The sequence below is a fragment of the Ptychodera flava genome, chromosome 1 (genome assembly GCF_041260155.1).
Source record: "Ptychodera flava strain L36383 chromosome 1, AS_Pfla_20210202, whole genome shotgun sequence".
NCBI lineage: Eukaryota > Metazoa > Hemichordata > Enteropneusta > Ptychoderidae > Ptychodera > Ptychodera flava.
Window position 1 is genome coordinate 3,737,089 of NC_091928.1, and position 24,587 is coordinate 3,761,675.

At 36.8% G+C, this 24,587-nt stretch overlaps 1 protein-coding gene and 1 long non-coding RNA gene across 2 annotated transcripts; both read right to left on the bottom strand.

Moving 5' to 3' along the window:
* Positions 1–127: 127 nt before the first annotated feature.
* On the bottom strand, positions 128–19,839 carry LOC139150361 (uncharacterized). Its single transcript, XM_070722717.1, has 10 exons — positions 19,707–19,839; positions 12,521–12,673; positions 11,914–12,078; positions 11,209–11,490; positions 10,619–10,969; positions 6,903–7,085; positions 6,060–6,236; positions 5,661–5,717; positions 1,955–2,048; positions 128–907 (listed from the first exon to the last, which is right to left on the bottom strand). Exons 1-10 carry the CDS (start codon positions 19,837–19,839, stop codon positions 388–390), a joined length of 2,115 nt encoding a protein of 704 aa, XP_070578818.1. The 3' UTR covers positions 128–387.
* A 139-nt stretch (positions 19,840–19,978) lies between these two features.
* LOC139128228 (uncharacterized) lies at positions 19,979–21,276 on the bottom strand. The gene is made up of 3 exons (XR_011551343.1): positions 21,207–21,276; positions 20,675–20,753; positions 19,979–20,008 (listed from the first exon to the last, which is right to left on the bottom strand). It is a non-coding gene; the product is annotated as an uncharacterized lncRNA (long non-coding RNA).
* Positions 21,277–24,587: the final 3,311 nt, after the last annotated feature.

Below are 24,587 nucleotides of genomic sequence, written 5' to 3' on the forward strand. Positions count from 1 at the left end.
TTGTTTAGTCGAGGATTAAGCATTTCTGATTTTGCTGTTTTGAAATTAGCGTAATATGCTAGAAAAATGAATGGTTTTCTTGTTAACAGTAGCCTCAAATGCTCGAACATATTTTTCGTACACCATTCTGATGCGGCAGCGTGTAACTGTATAGTCTCATAATGTTTTCATTAAAGATTAGTCAATCCTTAGTATAGATGGACTTGGCCATCGTGTGATGGAGTTAAACTGCCAGGGTAAATGTTTGCAAAAAATGCAAACTGATATCATTTTATTGCTGGAAACTATTGCTGCAAATTGTTATATACTGGATGTTTAAGCCTCGCTTTCGGGCCTACTTCATAGAAGAAAAGATTGTCGTAAAATATGTACCTAGCTGAAAAAATATCACTGGCAAAGTTTATTTGAAGCATTGTGTAATCCCTTTCCGTGGTCATAGGTTTCATAAGCGACATTGTCAACGTATCCTGTACCACAGCAAGCATCGGGTATGTTGTCTACATTGAATTCACGTTTTACAGGCTCGTATCCATGGACGACATACACGCATCTGGCTCTTGATTTGTCAATGGTTACCATGGTATCGGTGAGGTCATCACCATGGTTTGTATCGTTATGAATATCATGGTTCTTCTCGTCCTGTTCGATGTAACGTTTGTTGATTCTTTCAGTTTTCTCACTTCTATGATTTGACGACCAAGCATTTTTGCTGATTATACCGACTCCTGTACCGTTTGCCATCTTAACCCCATTCTCGTTTGCTGGTTTGGGGTTCACAGCGATACCAGTGTTGTGACATCGGTTAACGATGACGTCATCAGTATCATAGTGACGTATACGGCGTATGCTCTGCTTCGGTAACCGTCGGATCAGGCTTGCTAAGCCTACATTTCGCTTTTTCAAGTTCCTTAAAAAATAATAACAGGTATAATTATTTCCGAAAAGCCCGGTCGACATAATGTTTTTGTTTTCCTTTCTTGACCTAACTTCACAACGCATTTCCTCAGATAGTTCAATCCTTCAGTCATCTGATAACAACGTAGATTAAGTTCTTAAAGTTTTCTGTTATCGAAAATGTAGCTAATAGAAGTGAAAATGGCTTCTGGTTGAAAACCAACACATCCAGTACATGTAATTAAACTGGTTACTTTTATGCCATTTTCAAAGCAGGCCCATATGACATTTATGAGTCGTTTTGTACCCTATTTACGAAGGAAATTCAAGGTTTTGAGACATTATAACAGACAATGTTTATAACACGTAAATATGATAATTCCTAATTGAGATATTCTGTAAAAATTAAAATGTCGGGGGTGGTGGAAACTGTTCGCAACTATCCTCTACAATTTGATAAAACAACCCTCTCTCGACTCTTCCGCAAAAGCCCCTACCTCTCTGCCGAATGAATTTTGGCTGCGCCTAAATGTTTCAGGACTTCAGCGATCAACACACATTCATGTTGATTCATGTGGAAGAACTTTTGTGACAATAGCGTACGTGAAACGGCGTGGTTATTTTAACGCTTCCGCATCTTCGGCAAACATTGTAATACTGTGTCTGACAAACATTGTAATACTATGTCTGACAAACATTGTAATACTATGTCTGACAAACATTGTAATACTATGTCTGACAAAGGATATCTACAACCAAGGAATAGTTCATTTTTCACATGTAGTGATATTCTGTACCGCTTTCTATTTTCATTCGTGAATAGATATAAAAAGGAAGATAATCCATCGCCAAAGGACAACATGATATATGTGACATGCGCAGTAAGGACGGCCGCGTCATAAAGTTCGATTTCCTTGGTGAATATTTGTCACCCAGGTGTCACTAAAGTTTCCGACGGACTAGCGTGTATCGCCAGGTAAAAATTTCACCCTGAATCTAAGGGTCTCCTAGTATGATAAAATAGCGAAACCACGCTCTCCAAATTCTCAAAATAACTTACCGTTTTCGAACCCAGAAAATGATTAATACTAATATTACAACGGCCAGTATTAAAATCACCAAAACAACACACAGGTTGATTATGTACTTTGCACCTGGAAAATAAAGAATGAACCATTGCTAGCACCATTAAATTTTAGATGGTTATCTGAAGCAATTTGCATATTTTATAATTCACAACAGAACAGATAGTTCCGAGAGAGATTCAATGATAATCTGTCATCATCTTTCAATTAAAGAGATCATCAAATTTACATAAACGAGCAAGTTAGATAAGTTTATGGCAGTATGCGTCTCGAAAGTTAAAGACTTAAAGTTTTGCTCAAACTTTCCTAAATAAAACATTCAACCATTCTCTTACGAAATCAACAATAAAAATCGGGGGTCACCGTGTAAAGTTTTGAACTAGCGAAAAAAAATTCCCAAACATTATAAGATGTTTGAAATTTAAAAAGGCCGCCATCCCTGTGTTAACTGTATGGGAGAAAGTAAATTCTTGATTTTCCAAAAACTAAGACGGTGAAAGATTTTTTCTTTCTCCAAGAGCTTTAAAATGAGCCCCACAAGTAGTAGATCAGAAACAATATTGAGTATTGTAAGGAATTCAAAGTGTTACCAGTATCTCAGTTGATTGATTGTTTTAATTTGCATGGACTTTTAAGTGATCGTGCTGCTCCAGATCATTCTATTCTTTCTATTGTGTTTTCAACATGCGAGGATTGCATGTATAAAGCGTCTTCAAATATGTCTGGTTCCACTAGTGAAGCAACACAAAGAAAGTACAATATTTCAAGTATCCCACCTAATTTCCTTGATTCTGATATGTGTAGGCATGCCATAATTCAAATCGTAGATACTATACAAGCTAGCCAACAAAATCAATATGTCATTGATAATTTGTATGATTCTCTCTGTCAGTGTATTTTTCATGAAATGGACTCGAGACTTGATTATCGAGATTTTCCTACTTGTTCTAGAAAACGTAAAACGTCTAAACCATTCTGGTCGAGTGAACTTTCCAGTCTTTGGAAAGATTTAAGGGAAAAAGAACGTAAATTTCTGAATAGTCATTGTTCTAAAAGAGTTGGTTTAGTTTTGAAACACGAGTTTTTGACAGCACGAAGAAAGTTTGATAAAACTTTTCGAACTGCCAAGAGAGAATATCATCGTAAGTTGATGTCTAATATAGATTATTTAAATGCGTCAAATCCAACAGAATTTTGGAACCAAATTAATAAGTTAGGACCTAGGTGTAAGAAGGACATTCCTTCTGAAGTTTATGGTGACAATGGTATGATAGTTAATGATATTAATTTTGTTTTACATAAATGGAAAAGTAATTTTGAGGGATTGTATAATTTATCTGACATCGAGAATGAATCGACTTTCGATGATTCTTTTTATACAAAAATCATCGGTGCTAAAACTCAGTGTGAACAAATGTATCTAGCAAATAATGCAAGTCTTAATGTGTATCTGAATGGTGATATTTCTTTACAAGAAGTTGTCTATGTTGTTAATCGATCTAGATGCAACAAGGCAGTTTGTCCAGATAAAATCCCGTACGAGATCCAAGAGAATGATCATGCGATTACGATTCTTCATAACCTTTTCTAACTTTGTTTTACTTCTGGTAGAGTGCCCTCACAGTGGGGAAAGGCAGTAATCAAACCCATCCCAAAAAGTTCTCTGTCTGACCCACGTGTCCCGTTAAATTACAGGGGGATTAGTTTATTGTCTAATATTAGTAAGCTTTACTCTGGTATTTTAAATAATAGATTAACGAAATACCTTGATTTAGAAAAAATAATAGTTGACGAACAGAATGGTTTCAGAAAAACAAGAACTTGTCTTGACCATATTTATGTACTTACATCTATTATACGAAATAGAAAAGCTCAAAATTTACCAACTTTTTCTGTTTTTGTTGACATGAAAAAGCTTTCGATTGGGTTGACAGGGACTTACTGTTCTACAAATTGTTGCAAAATAATATTAATGGGAGGTTCTATGAGTCTATTAAAAGTATGTATTGTAACTCTTTATCATGTATTAATGTAAACGGAAACCTTACGTCTTGGTTTGCAACAACTTATGGAGTCAGACAAGGTGATGTACTTTCCCCAACACGTTTTTCTATTTTTATCAATGATTTAGCAATTGAGATTAATGATTTAGCTTTAGGTATCCCAGTTGGTAACTCATTAATTAATATTATGTTGTATGCCGATGATATTGTTTTGCTTGCTGAAAATGAGACAAATTTACAAAAGATGATTGACCATCTACAAGATTGGTGCAAAAGGTGGCGTATGATGATGAACAAGTCCAAAACACAAATTGTTCATTTTCGAAATATGGGACAAATGAAAACAGACTTTATTTTTCAATTTGGTGGTACAAATCTTGACGTAGTTTCTCAGTATAAATATTTGGGTTTAGTTTTGGATCAGTTCTTAAATTTTGAAGTGACTGCTGAAACCCTAGCAAGTGCTGCAGGTAGAGCTTTGGGATCAGTTATTTCTAAGATACACATGTTTAAGGATTTTAGATATAACACTTTTACAACTCTATTTCATTCTTGTATTACTCCAATTTTAGACTACTGTTCTGCAATTTGGGGCTACCGTTTCTCTTCAAAATGTGAGTCAATTCAAAACAGAGCGATTAGATATTTTCTTGGTGTCCACAAATTTGCCCCTATACTTGGTATAAATGGAGATATGGGTTGGGACCCTTGTCTATTAAGAAATAAATTGAACATGGTAAGACTCTGGAATAGATTAGCAGTTATGCCTGATAACAGAATGATTAAGCAAGTTTTTACTTGGGATATCAGTTTAAAATATAAAAACTGGGCTAAAGATATGTTTGATTTATTTTCAGAAATTGGTTTGCAGGAGAAATTTGGTAATTTAGAGGTTTGTAGTATTCCTGTCATGAAAGATGCATTAAAAACGTTGTATTTAGTAACTGGACATCCCAACTGAGTGAAAAGCCCAAATTGCGTACATATCTGATGTTTAAGACGGAATATGGAATGGAGAAATATTTACAATTTCCCATTTCTAGATCAAAAAGATCACTTTTAGCACAATTGAGAGTTGGTATCTTACCTCTAAAAATTGAAACTGGGCGTTACACGAATGTGCCTAAAGAGGAAAGACTATGTGATTTTTGTCCAAATGTAGTAGAAGATGAGCTCCATTTTATTTTTGATTGCACACTTTATAAGTTATTAGGAAACAATTGTTCTCTAAAGCCAGAAACTTGTGCTCTGTATTTGATTCATTTGATGTACATCAGAACTCAAATTTCTAATGAGCGACATGCCATCCCAATTGGCATCCTATGTCTATCATGCATTTTCAATGAGACAAGAAGCTTCTTATACTTAAATTACATTTCGAGCTATTCATATCTATGTACTTTATTTACTGTTTTAGTGTCTTGTAAGCCCTTGGGGCTGGGTGTGGCAACCAAGCTGTTTAAGACCACACATGACACTTTAATAAATAAATATAACATAACATAACAAGTAGATCAGAAAAGAATGTAGAAAAGGCTGAAATCGTGTTAAGGTCTTATTTGTCTGTTTGTCTGTCTGTTGTCTGTTTGTCTGTCTGTTGGTCTGTAAGCTTATGTCATCGTACCCATCAAGTATCGCTCGGCACTACGCTATCTTTCAGCCTTGATAAACTTCCTACCTTGGTACGATTTTGATTCCGTAGACGACAGCGTTCTAATAGTAGTAATAATCGTAACTGTCGGGATTAGAAGACGCGGTAGAGAAAGAAAAACAGAGAAAAAAATTTCGATGCTGTTAAATTAAAATACACAAGTACCTCAAACAAAACACAACTATAAAAGAATAACCAATTACAAATTTTCTCTACACCTTTTATTGATTTTGCAATTTATTTAACTGAAAAGAGATGTGCATCGCTCATTGTCACCTCTTGTAGTTTCTTGTCTTCTTTGTTTCATGCCCCGTATAATCTTGATATACAGAGTGCTGGCTTTTCTTTTTTCTCCAAGTATGGATATTTCTAATCACAAATTAAACAGACCAATGGGAATCAAACAAACAACTGTGCTATATTTACCGTTCCTGACACACTGAGGCTTTTCTGACCATGTGCCAAGTCTGGTACAGAATATGACGTCAAAACCCATTCTCACGAAACCGGGATTGCATGTGTACTTAACCGTATCGAAATAGGTGAAACGATCGCCCTCTCTGACTGCGTTGGTTACGTTACCAGGATCACCACACTCTACAGCTTTGTGTAAAGGAAATTTGTGTGGAATGAGAAGATGCGTTTTATGCATGCAATGCATTCGTTGATGTAAAACAAAATTTGAACAACTTTTGTATCAATCTGTGTCAATCAATCTGTATTCTAAGTCACCGGCAAAGTAGACCTCAGGTTCTTGTTTTTCACGTTTTTCACTTCCATTCGAAATGTTGTTCATGACTTCAATTCAGAACGGTTTATAGCAGAGATGCATTTAAACACTTGAGAAGCCACGATTGCAGTTGTCTGTTTTAAATAAGGCGATAAAATAAAGAGCTACGTTACCAGAATCAGTGACACAATGGGAGCACCCATTAACAGAAAGCTCAAAACTAGGCAACTGTAGATTGCAGTCTTTGAATGCAGATATTATGCACTCATGACTCAGGTAAAACATTAGCTGGCGCCGATATTTTGCTGAACGTTGCTTCTCAACAATCAAATCATATCAAAACCAATGCATGGTAAATCAAACAGCATGTTACAGTATTAAAGTGAAAAATATTCTTGCATTATATTAGCAGGAAAGAGTAAATCTACCGCTTTATGTGTTCTTAGATCATTTATTTTCTAGAAAGACGCCAACCCACCGACAACATATTATAAGTGGCAATTTCACAAAATAAAGAGTCTTTAGACTTTCCAACGTACCTGCGCAGTGTGGTATGACGTCATTCCAAGATCCATCTTCTTTACACCAGACGTGAGAGTGGGATGTTGCTATTTCATACCCTTGATGACAAGTAACAGTATACTTGTATGGACAGACGCCAACAACGGTGAAATCAGCATTTGGATCTGTGTCGACTGGTATTTCACATTCCGGCGTGACTTCTGCGATGAAGAAAAGAAACAACCACAATTTTCTATCAACTTTTACTGCAAAGCTCATTTAATATATTGTAGTAAGAAGATAAGATAATTTCAAAATACTCTAGTTTGACAATTAGATGAGATAAAATATACATGTACTTCATTGTCAATAAAACATGGAAAATTGTCTTTAAATATCCGGCGATTACTCGCACTTGCATTGCCACTCCGCCATTTTGAATAGCTTTTTTACTCCCGAAAGCCTTTGCGAGTGGACGAGTGACCCCGTGAAGAGTTTGTTTACAAATGTCAGATGGCGGGATTTGAACATCACGCTGCCGAGGCAATGGTTTGCGTTGATTGCCTTGTTGCCAGATAGCTGAAGTTGTATTCACTGACAGTATGAAATTTACCTAACGGTTAACGGTTGAATTTAGCGGTTGTGGGGTCACGGGTCACTACTCCACTCGCAAAGGCTTTCGGGAGTAAAAAAAACTATTCAAAATGGCGGAGTGGCAATGCAAGTGCGAGTACTCGCCGGACAGTTAATTATCGCCCATAACTGGCAGATTTGAAAGAAATGCTGTAACCAGAGTAAAGATTTGAAAGTTTGAAGGTATTTCCGACCGGTCGATGTATTTTTTTTAGGTAGATGCTTTATTTCGTTTGTTTCGGGCCACCGGTCGATTTTTCGTGTCATACCTTCCTTTCTTATACAGTACCGAGGTTCGGCCTTCGGCCTCACAGTGTCAGTCACTTCCCATCCGACGACGATCTACGAAACGTTCCGTGCGCCTGTGGTATCAGGCAGTCTGTGTGAACGCCGACATATCGGTCAGGTTACAACGACACGTTTCTAAGTGAGCTTATCTAGGCACGGCTCACGATAGCTATAGACACGGTACTAATTTAACGCTCGCGTATCCCTCTAAACTGATTAAAAAAATCGTTAAATCCTCTTTTGGTCACCCTCTTTGCTGCCATTTTGAATATTATGAATACTTGGCCCTCTATCAATTCTTTATCAGACTTTATAGAAACTACAGTTACACGCAGTAGTGTGTTCTCCCTTCCACTGCTAACAGGCAGTCTTATTGGCTATGGTTGAACTAGAAGTAGAGGGAGCGCGCCTTGTAGGCAGCCAGACCAGCAACTCACTAAGGTGTAAGAGCAAACAGATCAACTTTGAAACTATCGTTATGGAAAGCATTCACTAACTTAACATCCTTTGAAGCCACGCAAGCTACTTTGTCATATCAGGGCATCACAATCAAGCAGATAATACTGTACCGGTCCGCCACCAAATAATAAGAACAAAATCGCTGTATCACAGTCATTTTCTGCTCTGCCTGAACAGTTAAGTGCATATGACGGCCATCTATTCTAACTTGCATATTAATGATATACTGAACACCTACACTGAGAAATTGATCGATGTTATTGAGTTTGTGGCTGGAGACAATGTCATGGTACAGACTTCAACTCATATTCTTGGACAAATTGTGGACTTGGTCACCATTACAAATTCTGATACAATTATTGATTCAATTAATACTCATCATCAAACTCTAGTTGATCACAGACCAGTTCATCTGCCCTTTCTAGCCATGCCTTTTCAAGTTATCATCTCCGACCCTGACGTTAAACGGACTGCAACAAATGTGTATTATAGAAATAACGGGCGACGCGCTGACTATTAACGTTTGTTTGTGGGCAAGGGCGAGAGGAAAGCCAAACATTAACGGGCGAGGCTTGTCGAGCCCGTTAATTTGGCTTTCCTCGAGCCCGCGCCCATAAATAAACGTTAATGGTCAGAGCGGAGTCTGTTATTTCCATTATATTATCAACGAACCGGAGAAAACCGTCAAAATTTGCGAAAATTTTCGGAGCGAACGACAACTGGGCCCAGAACTGAGCAATACGCGACGCACTGTCACGCGCGCTGTAAAATATTGGCAAATCCGGAGATATTTTCAGAAAAAAAGTATCTCAACTTGGCCCACAAGTGCTCCATTTTATTTTGTGATTGATTATGATTTACGTTTGAGCTGTAAAGTTACGATACTTTGAGTTGTTAATCTTATTATTCATATTCACGGGCATGTAAACAGACCATTACTGTGTGTTTGTGGTCAGTCACATGGTTCAGCTAGACCAATCAAAATGCGACAGGCAGGGCATGGTAATATAATTAGCAGTAGCATTTATACACAAGTCAAAACTCTGCAATCTTCTCGATCAAAATTCACCACTGAAGAAACGCATTAATGTCAGACCAAATACTGAATGGTGCACTTCTTGAATACGTCAAGGAAAACGGCACAGGAGATCAGCTGAACGTAAATGGCGCTCAACTAAACTGGAGATTCATTTACAAAGACAAATGTGATCAGACCAATAAGGTAATCAATCGACTCGAACATGACTACTACACCAAGCTCATAGCAGACAATGCAGATAACCAGAGAACATTATTCAAAATCATCTCATTGCTGTTCAGTAAAGCAACTCATTGATTGATTGATACACAAAGAGCGATCTATTTGATTTGTGGGAATAGGATTTGAGGATTTACTACAAAAAATGCTAACAGAAATGAATGCTAACATAAAACAGGTAAACAGAGACCTTCAAACGTTTCTTGCGCTTCCATCCCATCGCCAGTAATAATATTTTAATATTTTACAATCCAGAACATAGTCTGCAGAGTTACAATGTGATGTCAATTCGAATACATGAGGACGGTATTTACCAGGAAATATTAAAATGTAGCTTGAAGTGTGTCACTGAATACAAAGACATTGACGTAAAGAGTGAGCGATTGATAATGTCTGGTTTGCTTGAATTTTTTTTCGGACCAATTTGATCACGATTTCTAAAGTATGCCGCCTTCATATCTGATGCAAAACCTTATTCTATTGGATAGGATCGATAGGTACTGTTGTCATCCAGATGTCGTCGTCTTCAAACTATGATGCCAAAACGTTTCTATCGTATACACATGCTGGAGGTGACGTGCATTTTCCCGTAAACTATGGAGTCATTTTAATGCTAGCGTTCTATAATCGATCATGCAATCATGCACTTATCGATACAATCGTTTGACATACGACAGCCGTCTGCGCTAGGATATCCAATTTCTGAAATTCGTCGATGCCGTCTTTGTGGAATGCGCTTGGGGAGAAGAAACGGTGGCCTGGCCGTACTATGTTGAAAGTCAACATGTGATCGGAGATGGAATGTTACAGTAGTTACTGACGGAGCCATAACAAATCAATCAATGGAAACCTAATCAAGCTGCCTTGACATCCTTGCTTATAAACTGCATTTAGGGCTCTCATATTATTACGTCTACGCATCCTGCACTTTTGGATGATTCTGGATGTATTGATATCAAGAAATGATGTCTATGAAGAATAATGTTTCCATCCAGGATGTTACTACCTTGTCGAAGTTAGAGACGACAATTTGACCGATAAAAAGAGGAATGATGCGAATGTTACATTAACACAGCTGTTTATGTCAACAATGCATCTTAGACCAAGACTACTCACCGTTAACTTTTAGAACAAACATACCCCCATCACCCTCGCTATCAGTCTCCTGGGTTTCTGAGCGAAATTCCACGAAGACTTCATTCGAGCAAGAGCGCCACACATCGGTCGCGGTTGAATAGTCAATCCTTCCTACTTCTTGATATTTGCCGTCCGGATTTTCAAAAATGACCACGTGATCTCCAGGTCTTTTCAACCGCAACAAGGTGAACTCTAATTCTATCCTCGTTCCCAAGGGAGAAGTTACGATCCAGGTGCAGTTTCCAATTGTCCTGGGCAGAGTTCCAGGGAATCCTGGGGAAAAGATGGTACCTGATCCATTCACGTGACCTCCACATGATCCCATGGAAGCTGAGCGGGAAAAGACATTCCGTGAATGTGAGGCACGAACACGTCAAGGAAAAGTATAGCGGCAAAGATAGCATGACAACCTAGTACTTGTGTTTATCGATAGCGTTCTTCAAACTTTTCCGTCAATTTCAAGTCAACGAAATCGGCCAATACTGACATAGTCCTATCATTTCGTGTCGAAAGTTGAAATCTAAAAATCAAAATATCGTCTCTGCTAAGATCGTAAAACAAATGCGTACCTAGATATACGGAGGCTTCATCGATTCCCCCGCAAATCTGATTGTAATCTCCGCGACATCTGGCCGTACACATCTCATCACTGACTCTGCCAAATCTCCCATAATCAGAGTCCCTGTCTCCACAGTAACATCGATTTCCATTCACAATGCCTGCATAGGTCATGTTATGGGAGTAGCAATATTCCAGGCATTTCTGGATTGTCATCCAACGGGAATACTTGATGTGATTTGAAAATATGGGATCATTCCTGTCGTTGTTATAGCAACCGACGTAAGACTCATCTGTCGAATATGAGATGTGTTTGTTGATTGAAAGTTTGTTTAAAGTTTATCGATTATCCTAATCATTAAATAGACGTTTTTGAATGGTTCAAGTATTGTCTTGAATGATATGAATTTACTGTCTTATGATGTTGTAGATCGATGAATCATTTAAACACATGTCATTGCACAAAACTTGCTTGCATAATTATTAAATTACAAAAAAAATCATCAAATTTGACCAGGTTTGTCGCTTGATAGCCAAAAGATGACCAGAATCTGAAAACATACAATTGGTTTATTTATAAAATGAGATATCTTCATCACAAATGAGATATCGGTCGTATCGTCATCACCAAATAGTATCGTAAATCTAATGTTCATTAGGTGTAATAATGGAGTTTCGTAAAGAAATAAACGTACAATTGTAAAGGAATTACTCACAATTACAGGCAACTGTTGCTGCTGTTTGGTATGACAGTGTTGTCTTGTAAGCACAACGCACAATTGATGTCTCGTTTCCAATGCATCTAACATTTACAAGTCTGAGTCTAGTATCATCGACCAGGGCGTCGTCTTGCCAACTCCACCATCTAAATCCATTATAACCTGACGAAAGAAGACATCAAACCGGAATTTTAAAGACGTTTTCAAGCCGGAAAGATCATACGATGTCTAAAATTTTAAATCAAACACTTTTCTAATCGTAGACTGTGACATTTATTAATAGATCAGGGTTGATAATCATACACGGACGTTATCATGTGATAATTAAATGAGCCTGGTTTGCTTCGAAAGAAGAGCTGTGATGTAATCTTACCCTACAAAAATCTAAAATATGCCAGCACTCAGAATTGACAGACTACTTTGTTAAAAATCTGCTTTTCACGTGGGAATGTTTTGGTTTCGTGGTATTTCTGGGTTGCTGCTGGTTCTTAATGACATACTCCCGAATTCTTACCGCTGCCTACTTAGTATAAGGTGTGTTTCGTGTTGAAGTATGCTTGATATGATAAGTAGATTGCGCCTTTGCTAATTTAAAAAACATTACCTAATTCGTTACAGACGATACTTGCATCAGTAGCTCCCCAACTACTACGAAGTAAAGGTGACCATCCACTTCCTGCGAGGAAAGCCTCAACTCGGCCGTCGTATGGAGTTTCGCCTCCGACTAGCCTGACAGATGGAGACGTTCCTGAAACCACTTCGGGTAAAGAAAATGATGAAACAATACATTGTAAAAGTCAAATAAAACTTTGCGTGTTTCCGGAGATCCGGCCTAATCTAGAAAAGTCCGCCGACCCTGACAATTTTTTCGCATTTAAAAAAATGACTTTTCTAACTTTTACCGTATTTTACCGACGGGTCCTATCTAACAAAAAGAACAATGAAAAAACTCCGACTTTAACCTACCCTAATATTCGGAGGCATGTAACTGGAAACACATATTCTTTCTTATTTGGCCTAAAGCTTTAAATGGAACATGATCTACGTGATCTACGGAGGCTGTGAACCACGACAAAATTGAAACGCATCTATGTGATGATACAAAAAAATTGACGCTTTGATGGTTCTTATTGAATTTCAAACAGCAAATCGCCTTAAACCCGAACAAAAATTTCAAGTTTTTGTTATTAAACTTAAATGTCCTGGCACGTTTATTATTCAAATCAAGTTGAGAAATGCGTCTGAACAATGAGATCGATACATGGCTACGTTAAATCTTTGACTTCGTATCATATATCGACATGAGGTATTTTGATAAGTATTATTTCACTCTGTAACATGTATATCCGTCTTCAAAAGAGAACTATAACGCGCTCCAACTGCCCATACGTTATTTTGAGTATATGTATACGAGTCACAATGAAGCGTCTAAACATTCGATATTTGCATATAACATCAACGACCGCTCGTTTGATGTTTACCACCAATATGGTCAAATCAGTGGCAATGTAAAGACAAACAAAAAAAGCCAGATGCAATTCCCGACTGACTGTCGACATGTCGATGATTCCATCCAGTATATTTAAATCTTTGATGTTCTTTCTCAATCGTGATATCGTGAATCAACAAAAAACCCAAAAAACAACAACAACAACAACAACAACAGAAAACATATAACGACAACTTTTGCCACAACATGTCCATCCCACTGATTCTTGAGTACATGGATCACTTCTCAACAAAGCACCGGATAAGTAATGAAACAAGTACATTATTATGATTCGAACACGTGACAAAGGTAACTTGTATTTGTTACATGGTTGTGCTTAATACACAAAGATGACATTTGTAAAAAAGACGACAATGATAGTAAGTCTTACCTTGTGCTTGGCAAAATTTAAACGCTGAAATGACTAAGACAAGGCTTAAGTTCTTTGAAAGGAGATTTCTTCGATAGTCCATGTCATTAAGTTTGAGGATAAAACGTAATAGGCACACAAAATTTGACAATGAATATCACAAACGGAGTTCTTGAAGAAGTCGTACCGTACTTATTTTTCTTCTAGTCACTTCAAAAGCACCTCCTTGGTTTGATCTAGCTTTCAGAAGATCGTCTCCAAGGAATGTACAAAATAATCTCGATTTGTTACACATTCTTATCATTTGCTGTCAAAATAAATATTGTTATAGATGACTTTCATTGGATGTCATCAGTCAAATGACCACATGATTACAGTGCCCACGATCATATCCGTGTGAGTCACTGCCTAACACTGGTTCCAGGATATCAAATATGTGGGAACTGTACCAACACATTCTACTGCCAAGACGTCAAGAGAAAATCCTTGGGGAATTTTTTTGAAAATAATCAAAATTTCACATTTTCACTTAAGACAACTCGAAAACTATGGTCAATGGCTTATGTAGACAAATCGTATGTCAATTTGTTTCGTTGGGGAGCGATAGCGGTTTCTAAAAATAACACATATGACTGTCTACGAGAGATCACGTGATGGTATTGTTACACCAACTATTCCTCTTTTCCTGTTAGTCATGACCAGTAATTCGTGAGAAAACGGAGAAAACAAGGACAAAATAATCGGAATTAAAAGTCTTGGCTAATGCCGTTACAGAGAAACTGATGTCTATTCAAGTCATCGGTATAACGGCGAAACGGGACTTTGCGTTTTCATAAAGATGAATATACAGATGTGTTACCTTAAGGTAGTATGCGCCTCGGGGTCAGATATTCGGACTCACAACTTTTACAATTCTGTATTGAGCTACCACTAGTTGGGTTCATTTTGAATCTTTGTGTAATAAATTATTTTACAGTTTCAGTTTCTGAAAAACCGAAAATTTATTTATCTACATGGAGCTAAACAAGGATTGCGGCCATTTTGAATTTCAAATATCGGGAAATCTTGGGTAATTTAATTCTCTGGTACCAAAATTTGTACTTGACCCCGACTTTTTTCTTGATTTTGAAAGAGAATTGTTGACATATTCCCTGAGGTTAGTTTGAGCAAAAGTTGAAGTCTTTCACTTTCGAGGCCCATACTACCTTAAAGACAACTTTCATTATTTTTAAGGTTAATGCTCATTTTACCCTCTATTTGTGATCAAACATCAAGTCATTACCATTCACCTTCCATTGTTTTGAGTCAAAGTCACAACGAGTGAGCAGATTCTCATCTCATGAAACAAAGTTTAACATTTTGTTGTCAGTTTGTCATAGAAAATTACGCATAAAGATGGCAGAGCGCGGCTATGATATTTTGATGGAGTAAGGGCAATATTTTATGTGTAGGTATCAGCAAAAGTGGTCTCATGGCTACTGGCGTCGTCTTTCTGTCAATATCACTTGTTTGTTGTACAAACGGTGATAACGCTAGTTTTGTTTATACATTGCGAAACACTACTTCAATCATATTAGAAAATATTACAAATATGTCATTCAATTGTGTAGGAGTATTCTGAAAGGTTGTTGACATCTAGATTCCATGTTCGTTTCAAGTGAAATTAATTTCAATTTTAAAATGTCGATGGATATGTAAGTGCTTGAATCATTCAATCCAGCAACCAATCAATAATTTTATGAACTCTGTAAAAAGACACTAATGCCTAGCTGCTTAATGCTAACTTATAAACAGATCAATGTAGTGTCCCAAGTTCATGTCAAACAATCGCCCCTTTAAGAAGTGCAACTTTAAGCAAATGAGAAGCACAAATACTCTAGACTGCATTACTACCATACATCAACGATGATTGTTGATGATGTACGTCGCTGTAAAAATGGAAATAATACTTAAAAGATGACTAATATATAACATTAGAGAGAGAGAGAGAGAGAGAGAGAGAGAGAGAGAGAGAGAGAGAGAGAGAGAGAGAGAGAGAGGGGGGGCGTGGGTGCACGATAAGCTACGAAGCGCAGTAAGGACGAAATTGGCCGTGGATAAAAAACTGTTATCTCTTACGAATCAGGAAAACACATATTTGATATTCAAAACAACTTCTATTTATTGAATAATATACATTCTTGACAGATGACAGTTTATCAACTTTCGTATGTGGGACGAAATGTAACAAATATGACCCCAAACATATGTTTGGTGTAAATAAGACTTCGATATCATTTCGCAGTACTTGCATTCAAAAAGCTAACTTTGTAACATATTTCTTTGCAACGTAATCAATCATATTCTCCCGAAAACTAAACACCAGTGATGATTTCCGACGATCAATATCCGTCAATGAAATTTTGTGGGTTGACAAAATTATTATTCAAGCGCTCTTCTTATATTTATATTATGTCATGTATGAAGAAAGCAACTTTAACTGGATAATCACAATGATGGTGTCACATTAGCGTATTGAATGTACAATGTATACTAACTTCCAACTCATGTTATTTCTTGGCCTAATAAGACTGCACTAACGTAGACTGTTGCCCCTTATCAATTTATTCATCAAATTTCACCTTCTTTCATTCATTGCCATACTGTACCTTGACTTCCCTCAAAACTAACGAAAGTAGACAATTGCTTCAAATATAATTACTGATGATACCAATTTATCTACAATATTTTTATCGATATTCTACTCCATACGCTTTGTCCCGTTTGGTCACTGCGTAATTGGAAGAAACGAGAGACAATCAACTTCATTTTATGTTTTATCCTTTTCAGTTTTGCTTCGGCATACATGAATTATACAAACAAATTTAGCTTCGTGAGTGAGTTTTTCAGTCTGTGTTGTCTAAAGTCCGATTATTCGCTATTCTCTTCACTGAAATACATGTCAACTGTGTTTCACATTACAAGCGAAACGTCATTAGACACAGCGCCACCACTTTGTTTACGTCACGCTTCAGGAGTCGCCATATTTTGTCTTATATGTATGTACGAGGTCAAAACACTTTATGATCTCATAAAGCTCATGTGACAATTCGTAAGCCATAACTTATCTATTATATTCTGAAGTCCACCCTTTACAGATTAGTCTGATTTCTCATGCGGATAGAATTTTATATGTATTTTCTCTCGACGTCTATATTCAGGCACAGCGTTTGTGACTCCAAAACCCCTGTTTAAGGAAACTAAAGTTAGCTCTCAAAGTATAATCATTGTTTCGCTTGGAGGTTGTGTTGGAATTTATAACAAGATTTTTTATTTGACACTTCCTGTAGTGCAGCAGTACATTTTACAGGGGTTATTGAAGCAGTATGCAGAAACGAGTGTGTCAATACTAGTCTTTCCAATACAAAAAAGCACGTGATTGTCTCAAGAGTACGGATGTAACTGTTTATTTTATGACTTTATTTCTGCTTCGAGACACGACTAATGTGAACTCTCGCTCCGACTTCCCTAGTAACGGCGACTGATAGCGCTGTCAGCTGAGAAATGTCAAATTTTTACGATATATCAGTTCCTCTTAATGATGTCAACCTGTTCCCGTTTCGAATTTTAAAGATTAAAAATTCAACCTTCACAAATATGAATTTTACATTATTTGTTTTGCTATAAATACAAAAGATCATACATAAAGTTGTTGACAACGGTCTCTTAAACGTTTTGTATGGCTGAATGCATAGCTTCTGTCACTGACAGTATTTAGTCGAATAGAACCACTGAACTACCATTTCAGAGATCAAGTGACAATATTCTGGGAAGAAAACAATATTTAAGCAGTTAAATATATCGTCATTCGGTGGTTGTTTTTGCGTCGACCTCATTTGACACGGTTTAGGAATCCCATGCTTCACCTTGTCACCTTATCAAGGTAACTTGCTGAGTAATGGCATCAAGAGCCATGATATTTATGTGTTTTATGGTGAAATGCTGTATTTAATCAAACGTAATCAAAAGACATGCATTGGGTGCATGGCACCACTGTGTTATCAGTGTGGCTCTAAAAGGTGGTGTCAGGGGTCAAAATTGGGGAAATATTTCTTCTTTCTACTTCTCTTAAATACCATGAAAACACCAGCTGCGACCAGAGCAATAAATAACCATATTATAAATCCCTACTGCCAGTGTTGCCGAGCAACATGTCAATTTCGGGAACTATGAAATTCCGGAAACAGCTCATTGGCACGACAATACTTTAAACAGGATCCGAGACTTTGTCGGAATTTTTCTAAACTGCTTATCTTCGTCTGTTCACAACATTTAATAGAGTTCTCTCTCTCTCTCTCTCTCTCTCTCTCTCTCTCTCTCTCTCTCTCTCTCTCTCTCTCTCTCTCTCTCTCTCTCTCTCTCTCTCTCTCTCCTGAAATATCTCTCTCTGAAATATCCATAGCTCTCTCTCTGAAATATCCATAGCTTTTTTTTGAATGCAGCTGAAAGACGCCAAGCAAATGACAAAACAGGTGCAAATGACAACCATTGAATCGACAATCATTTAACCATCGTACAATGCGAATTTTAAAATAAATAAATAATTAGTAACTGGGTTTATACTAATTAAAGCCTCGCTATAGGTTTATATCGCTTACGGCGAAACCAAATGATTCTCCTTATCTAAATCATTCACAACATGAAAATTATCCAAATCTATGTTTAAATTATAAGATATTTTGTCATTTCCATGAAATATAAACAACAACAACATACAAATGTAGATAGACAAAGTTTAATGACTGGCAATTAACGAAGAAATATAACATTTAATACCATTGCCTACTGATATATATATATATATATATATATATATATATATATATATATATATATGTGTGTGTGTGTGTGTGTGTGTGTGTGTGTGTGTGTGTGTGTAATATTGTACAGCTTACTGTAAAGCTAAAAGTTAAGTTCTTTGATATACAATAACAAAGATCTCAAATTGAGTGAAATAGGATGCTTGGATAACAAATCTTCGTTTAGCAACTATACTCACTACGGCATTATGCTGCATGTTTGAGTAAACAGTTTAATCTCTCAATTTTCTGACACATCTTTCGGAGTCTCTTTGAAACATTGTTTTCCAATGTCGGTATACAAATGATCACTTACTTCTCTTTTTAACGAGGGACAAATTCCTGTGAATAATTATGTATAGTGCGAGTTGCTGTTTTTCCTGTAAGCTGCAGATCCTGAAATTTGACGTCATACTGGTATACTGATCCATTACATAGTGAGGTCTGTCATATTTGCACATCAAGTGAAATCTAAACTTTTCGATAAACCTGTCAATTATGCTACTGATTAATGATGACCAGAATTTTGTTTCTTCCTGGGCTATTGTGATTTTCTTGTCGTCTCCTTATCTTTCTCACAATACCGATAACATAAAATATACTATTTTTTCAGCTTTTCACTTTTATTAAAACTAAACACCAAGCAAAGCTAATCCGGGCTATATGTCAAAGCAAACTTTTAATATGTGGAAATTTTGATAAAAAGGATTCTTAGGATTACATTTCGGAGTCCTGACATTATATATTGAAACCTAGTTGTTCACTATTGTAACTCAAAAGTTTTGAAATTTCAAAGTTTATGTATAGTATGGCCTTTACGACATTTTCTCCTTTGGTAACAGTTAGGTCATTCTAGTGTTTGATAATGTGTACAGTTTAACGTGTTTCTAGAGAAGCGTAGTCAGACGTTTCTGTGATGTGGTCATCCGCTGACTGACAAAAAGTCGTACTGTCAATCATTTCCTACGACCAGATTTGACACCGTTAGCTGAAACGTTTACAGTTGATTCGAAGGCTCCATTTTCCATTGTTGCTGTATGTCATCATAACTTATTATTAACTGCTGACTCGTAAGCGATATTATCGACCATACCATTGCAGTTATTTACTTTTAAGTCATCAATTACAGTGTATTCATTATCATATCTGTCCTGGACGGCCGACTCGTATGCTATATTATCCACCATTCCATGCTGTTCGACAGATCCGTTGTCATAGTTTGTCATTTCACCTGTATCTCCGTCAATATGGCGATGCCCCTGTCTGGAAACCAGATCTGCATATCTGACGGGAGTTGACTCATACCGAGCTGGTTCTTCAGCATTATCACTTGCTCTAGGAGTTCTTTCAAGATTGAATGTTACCTCTGAGGTGGAGAACTCCTTTGACATTGACCTTATTGAGGAAAGATATCATATGAATAGAAGAAAAGTAAACTCTCTTATTACGGATGACGTCAAAGTTGTTGTTTGTCTGTGGACGTTTGTTTCGAACTGATGAAAAATTAAACAGTTAAGTTTGAATGTCTTGACGTACGATTCTTTATAAATCAATTGTATATCCACGATATAATTTAGGTACAATGATTGTAGAATTCCGGCAACATTGTCGACTTTCCGCCAATTAGAAAACACCAATAACGATATCACTAATATGAGTTTCGACCGGGATCAACGAAATTTTGCAAAAGACTGCCAACACATTTACTTGAGCTACACATATTTTGAAGATAATTTTGGTTACAATTATATTCCATATTATAAAAACATATACGAGTTCATAATTACATCTTAATGTTTAAATTATGTGAAAGGAGAATGCAAGTCTTCCCGTATACGCTTGGTATAACTATAACGCATAATTGTTTCTGACCGGCTGTTTTAGCAATTGAAAATTGTTTAGGTCACAATTTTTTTGTTTAGAATATTCAAGCGACGACATTTTGACCATCGGACGTACAAAAGATTTTGCCAGATCAATGAATTTTACCCCCACTCAATATAAAATTCTGAAGGTTAACGTTGAATGTTACTATCTGTCATTAGTGAACAATAAAGCTACCTTCTGTACATAGACACAGCGAAGAAGGCCGCAACTAGTATTAAGATAACGACTGTAATGGTTGTACCAACGATTCCACCTACATGATTCATACAAAGCGATAGGGTTGGTTATTACGCATAGTCGATAAAATTACGCTAATTTTTACGAAAGTCACCATCCTTTCACTCAAACTACAAAATTGCATTTACAATCTGACAAGCTAAACAAAGTTTCTCTCGGAAAGATGTCGGCATTACATGTACCGCTTGTGTTGCTTATGTCTGGTGTCAGCCGCCCTAGGCTTTTTGCTAAAGTTCACGCTATTAGTTTTAAAATGCAAAAAAATGCTCCTAATTCATGGCTGTAAAAGACATTTAAGATGTAACATTAATGTAGATATATTGGCGACTTTCTGGACACTCATCATGAAGACGGTCGCAAAAAGTATTAACTTTGTTAACCGTTGTTTTCAACCATCATTATTGAAAAAGTAAAGCTATTATTTCCATGTTATTTAGGATGAAGTATAAAATAACAAATAGACACATACCGACTCCGATAGAACCACTATTAGGTGATGCACTCCCTGACAACGTTGGCAACAAGGAATATGTTTGAGTGCGATGACATGAAAAATAAAGACGTAAGTAGACATTCATGAAAACGAGTGTCTATCATTCAGTTTGGAGGATAGATCAACTTCAGTGGTTAAGGCAAGTCATTTTTACAATGTCAACATACTTTCATAAATGAATTCAGTGGCACTGACGATGATAACTTTAAAATGATTCCCTCCGTTATGATAACATTTATATTAGGGTTCGATAGCGAGGTACCTGATACGTCCTTCGTCAAAGTGTGAAAAAAGCAAATACTCTAATGTGAACGTACCAGTCTTAGTAAAGAATACGTTCAAATTACCGGAGTTGAGTGTTCAGTTGGCACCGTGGATGAATGAAAAAGACAGTCTAACTTTTAAAGCGATATTAGCTGTAACTCAATGTATTTCCGTTTTTATATCTGCATAATTTGATACTTATTGCATTTTACTTTTATTTCTTGATTTGATAGCGAGCTAGGCTGCTTTATCCTATGCCTACCTTTGATGTCAGTCAGCTGACATTTTTTATTCTATTTTTTAATTGTTATTCTATAAAACAAAAATATATATTTCTACGCATTTGTCGAGTATTAGCCTTGCCAGCGCAGTACATTGTATATGCAATTTTAGTGTTGATACATAAGTTCAAGTCCAGACTGAATTTGCTTGTTTATCAAGGAACTGTATAAGGCCGAACAAAAAAAGTTGTACTGTTCCGATAACCTGACCTATCCTATTTTTTAAATTCCGACCCTAAACTGTTTAGAGCTACGTAAACACGGAAGTAAAAAAAGAAAGCAAAAACCGCAAAATCGCGCGTTCGTTACTTGGGATTTCATTTTTGCTTGAACGAGGACATCTTTTATGTTTTTTTTTCTTTTTATATATATGTATGATATATTTTTCTGGAAATGCTGTGGCCAGTGTTTGACCGCCTGAATCCATAAAAATGCATATTTAAAAATAAAAATATTTCGGAAAAAAATTCCTGCTCACCTATAAACTACCCTATTTTTGAAAACCATGTTATCGGAACAGCACAATTTATTGTTTTGGCCTAATTTCGCAAACAGGTCAGTTAATTGATGCTCAAGGAAAATTTATAATTTATCGACAATTTTTCAAATTCAAAAGACAAGCCAACATATTCAGTATTCATCCTCTTCCACTGTTTACTTTACACACAACACCATCACACCTCTGTCACATATTCTGACGTCCAAATAAAATTCCGTTGCAAGAGAGGTTATCATGTCGTACTTTGCCCCTCTCTGTCAAACAAATAGGCGTAGCCTTGTTCTTTTCATTGCTGAAACAGTGGGCAACGGGTGTACGCAGACACATTTGAGAGATCATCAAGGTTATCCGTGCTATGAGTAAACGCTAAGCTTCGAACATATTAAACCTGTAAAATGATTGCGAACTCACCGTGCTTTATACATACAGGCTTACTTGTCCAATTTCCATATTCTGTGCATATAATGACGTCCTTTCCTTCCATGTAGAAGCCTTTACGACAGACGTATTTCAAGGTACTATTGTAAGTGAACTCTTGAACTTCACCTTGTCTGTCCGCATCCTTTACATCACCGGGATCCCCACAGTCTATTACTTGATAGGAATATAATTATTTCTTATATTATTACAGATGTCATCACTTGCTAAATCGTTATCTACTTATGCTATTTGTTTGTCCAGTAGAACGATATCACAACAGAAAATTTAAATGGCTGACCTCAGTGTGAAATTAAGATTTCACATTGTGTTTTCAGATCTGAAGCGAATATTTTGTTGTCACAGTTCGTAAAATGAAAAATGCCTATACCTTTCTGATCATTTGATACCACGGAATACTTTCTGAGAGAGTTGCTCTTGGAGGAAGTCCAACGACACAGTACAGTACTTTTACACATTGATATACGCAAATTGCAGCTGTAGTAGTCGACTTGCGATGAGTTGCTTTGCCTTTTTGTTGCAAATGTTTGCCCTGAGCCGCCGTCATTGCTTGGCATACTAATTTGGTGGAGACATATAAAAAGTTACATGCAATCCTATGGGCTGTTGAAGGCGGCATTTCAAGTTTGCATTTTCTTCTTAAACTGTTACGATAATAACATAACAATCTGATCTTAAATATAATACATCAATTGACAACAGAGTAGAGTTTTTGTGAATGTAAGTGATACGCATATCGCAAATTTAGGGGAAACTATGGCACGTAATCAAGGCCAATATTCGAACTCCCAATTTTCAACTATCGAACTCCACATTTTCAACTTTCGAACTCCACATTTTCAACTTTCGAACTCCACATTTTCAACTTTCGAACTCCACATTTTCAACTATCGAACTCCCCATTTTCAACTTTCGAACTCCACACATTCAACAATCGAACTCAACATTCAACTATCGAACTCAACATTTGGGATTCTTATTCCCCATTTTTAACTTATCGAAGTCAACATTTTCAACTTTCGAACTCCACACATTCAACTTTCAAACTCCACATTTTCAACATTCGAACTCCACATTTCAACTTTCGAACTCCACATTTTCAACTATGGAACTCAACATTTTGGATTCGTATTCCCCATTTTCAACTATCGAAGTCATAGGTCCCCCTAGACCACTAGCCAGCGAACACAAGCCAAAATGAGCATACATATAGTCAATACGACTTTAAAAAACCGTCGGTGTCATTTTACATGATATTACTTATCACTTTGTTAGGGAGTCCCAAACACATGATGACCTCGCAGTTCATTTTGAACATGGACGACACCGAGTTCGTTCGTGACTACGTCAGTGGTAGTTTGTCTAGGCTGCTACTTTACCTTGACCAGCCCGACCGACGGGGAGATGTGTCACGTAGGTGTGAGAGTCTTGTTAGACTTGTGTCACAGTTAAGTGGCATTGGAATGTGTAGTGAGCGTATTGTCCAGCTGGTGCAAGCCGCTCAACGTGAAATCAGCTTGAGCGGACGTATAGAAATTTGCATAATTCAATATGCTGCAGAGCCTCGTTCTGAATGTAAATAAGCAATATGGCGGAATACACGTCGTTCGAGCGACTTGGTCGTGAAAATGGGCTCGAAAGCTCACAAATATGATTATTTAATGCGAAATTGAACAAGCTATGAGGTAATGTACACTTTTGAGAGTAATTTCATCGTATCTAGACATGATAGAAATAAATGCTAATGATAATTGGCCACTGAATTCGTACGTTGCCATGATGGTTTATACCTCTCAGCTGTGTGGTATTTTTAGACTGTGACCCGAAACACACTGATACAGGTCTTGAACAAAATAATACTTGTTGTGTCAAACC

What these genes read in the sequence shown, in the direction of transcription:
- LOC139150361 (XM_070722717.1), bottom strand. Translation starts at nt 19,839, where the DNA reads ATGACAAACTATGACAACGGATCTGTCGAACAGCATGGAATGGTGGAT. An exon ending in AGCAACAGTTGCCTGTAATT is followed by an intron (nt 11,491 to 11,913) that starts GTGAGTAATTCC and finishes CATATTCGACAG; the next exon opens with ATGAGTCTTACGTCGGTTGC. An exon ending in CGTCATACCACACTGCGCAG is followed by an intron (nt 6,237 to 6,902) that starts GTACGTTGGAAA and finishes CTTTACACAAAG; the next exon opens with CTGTAGAGTGTGGTGATCCT.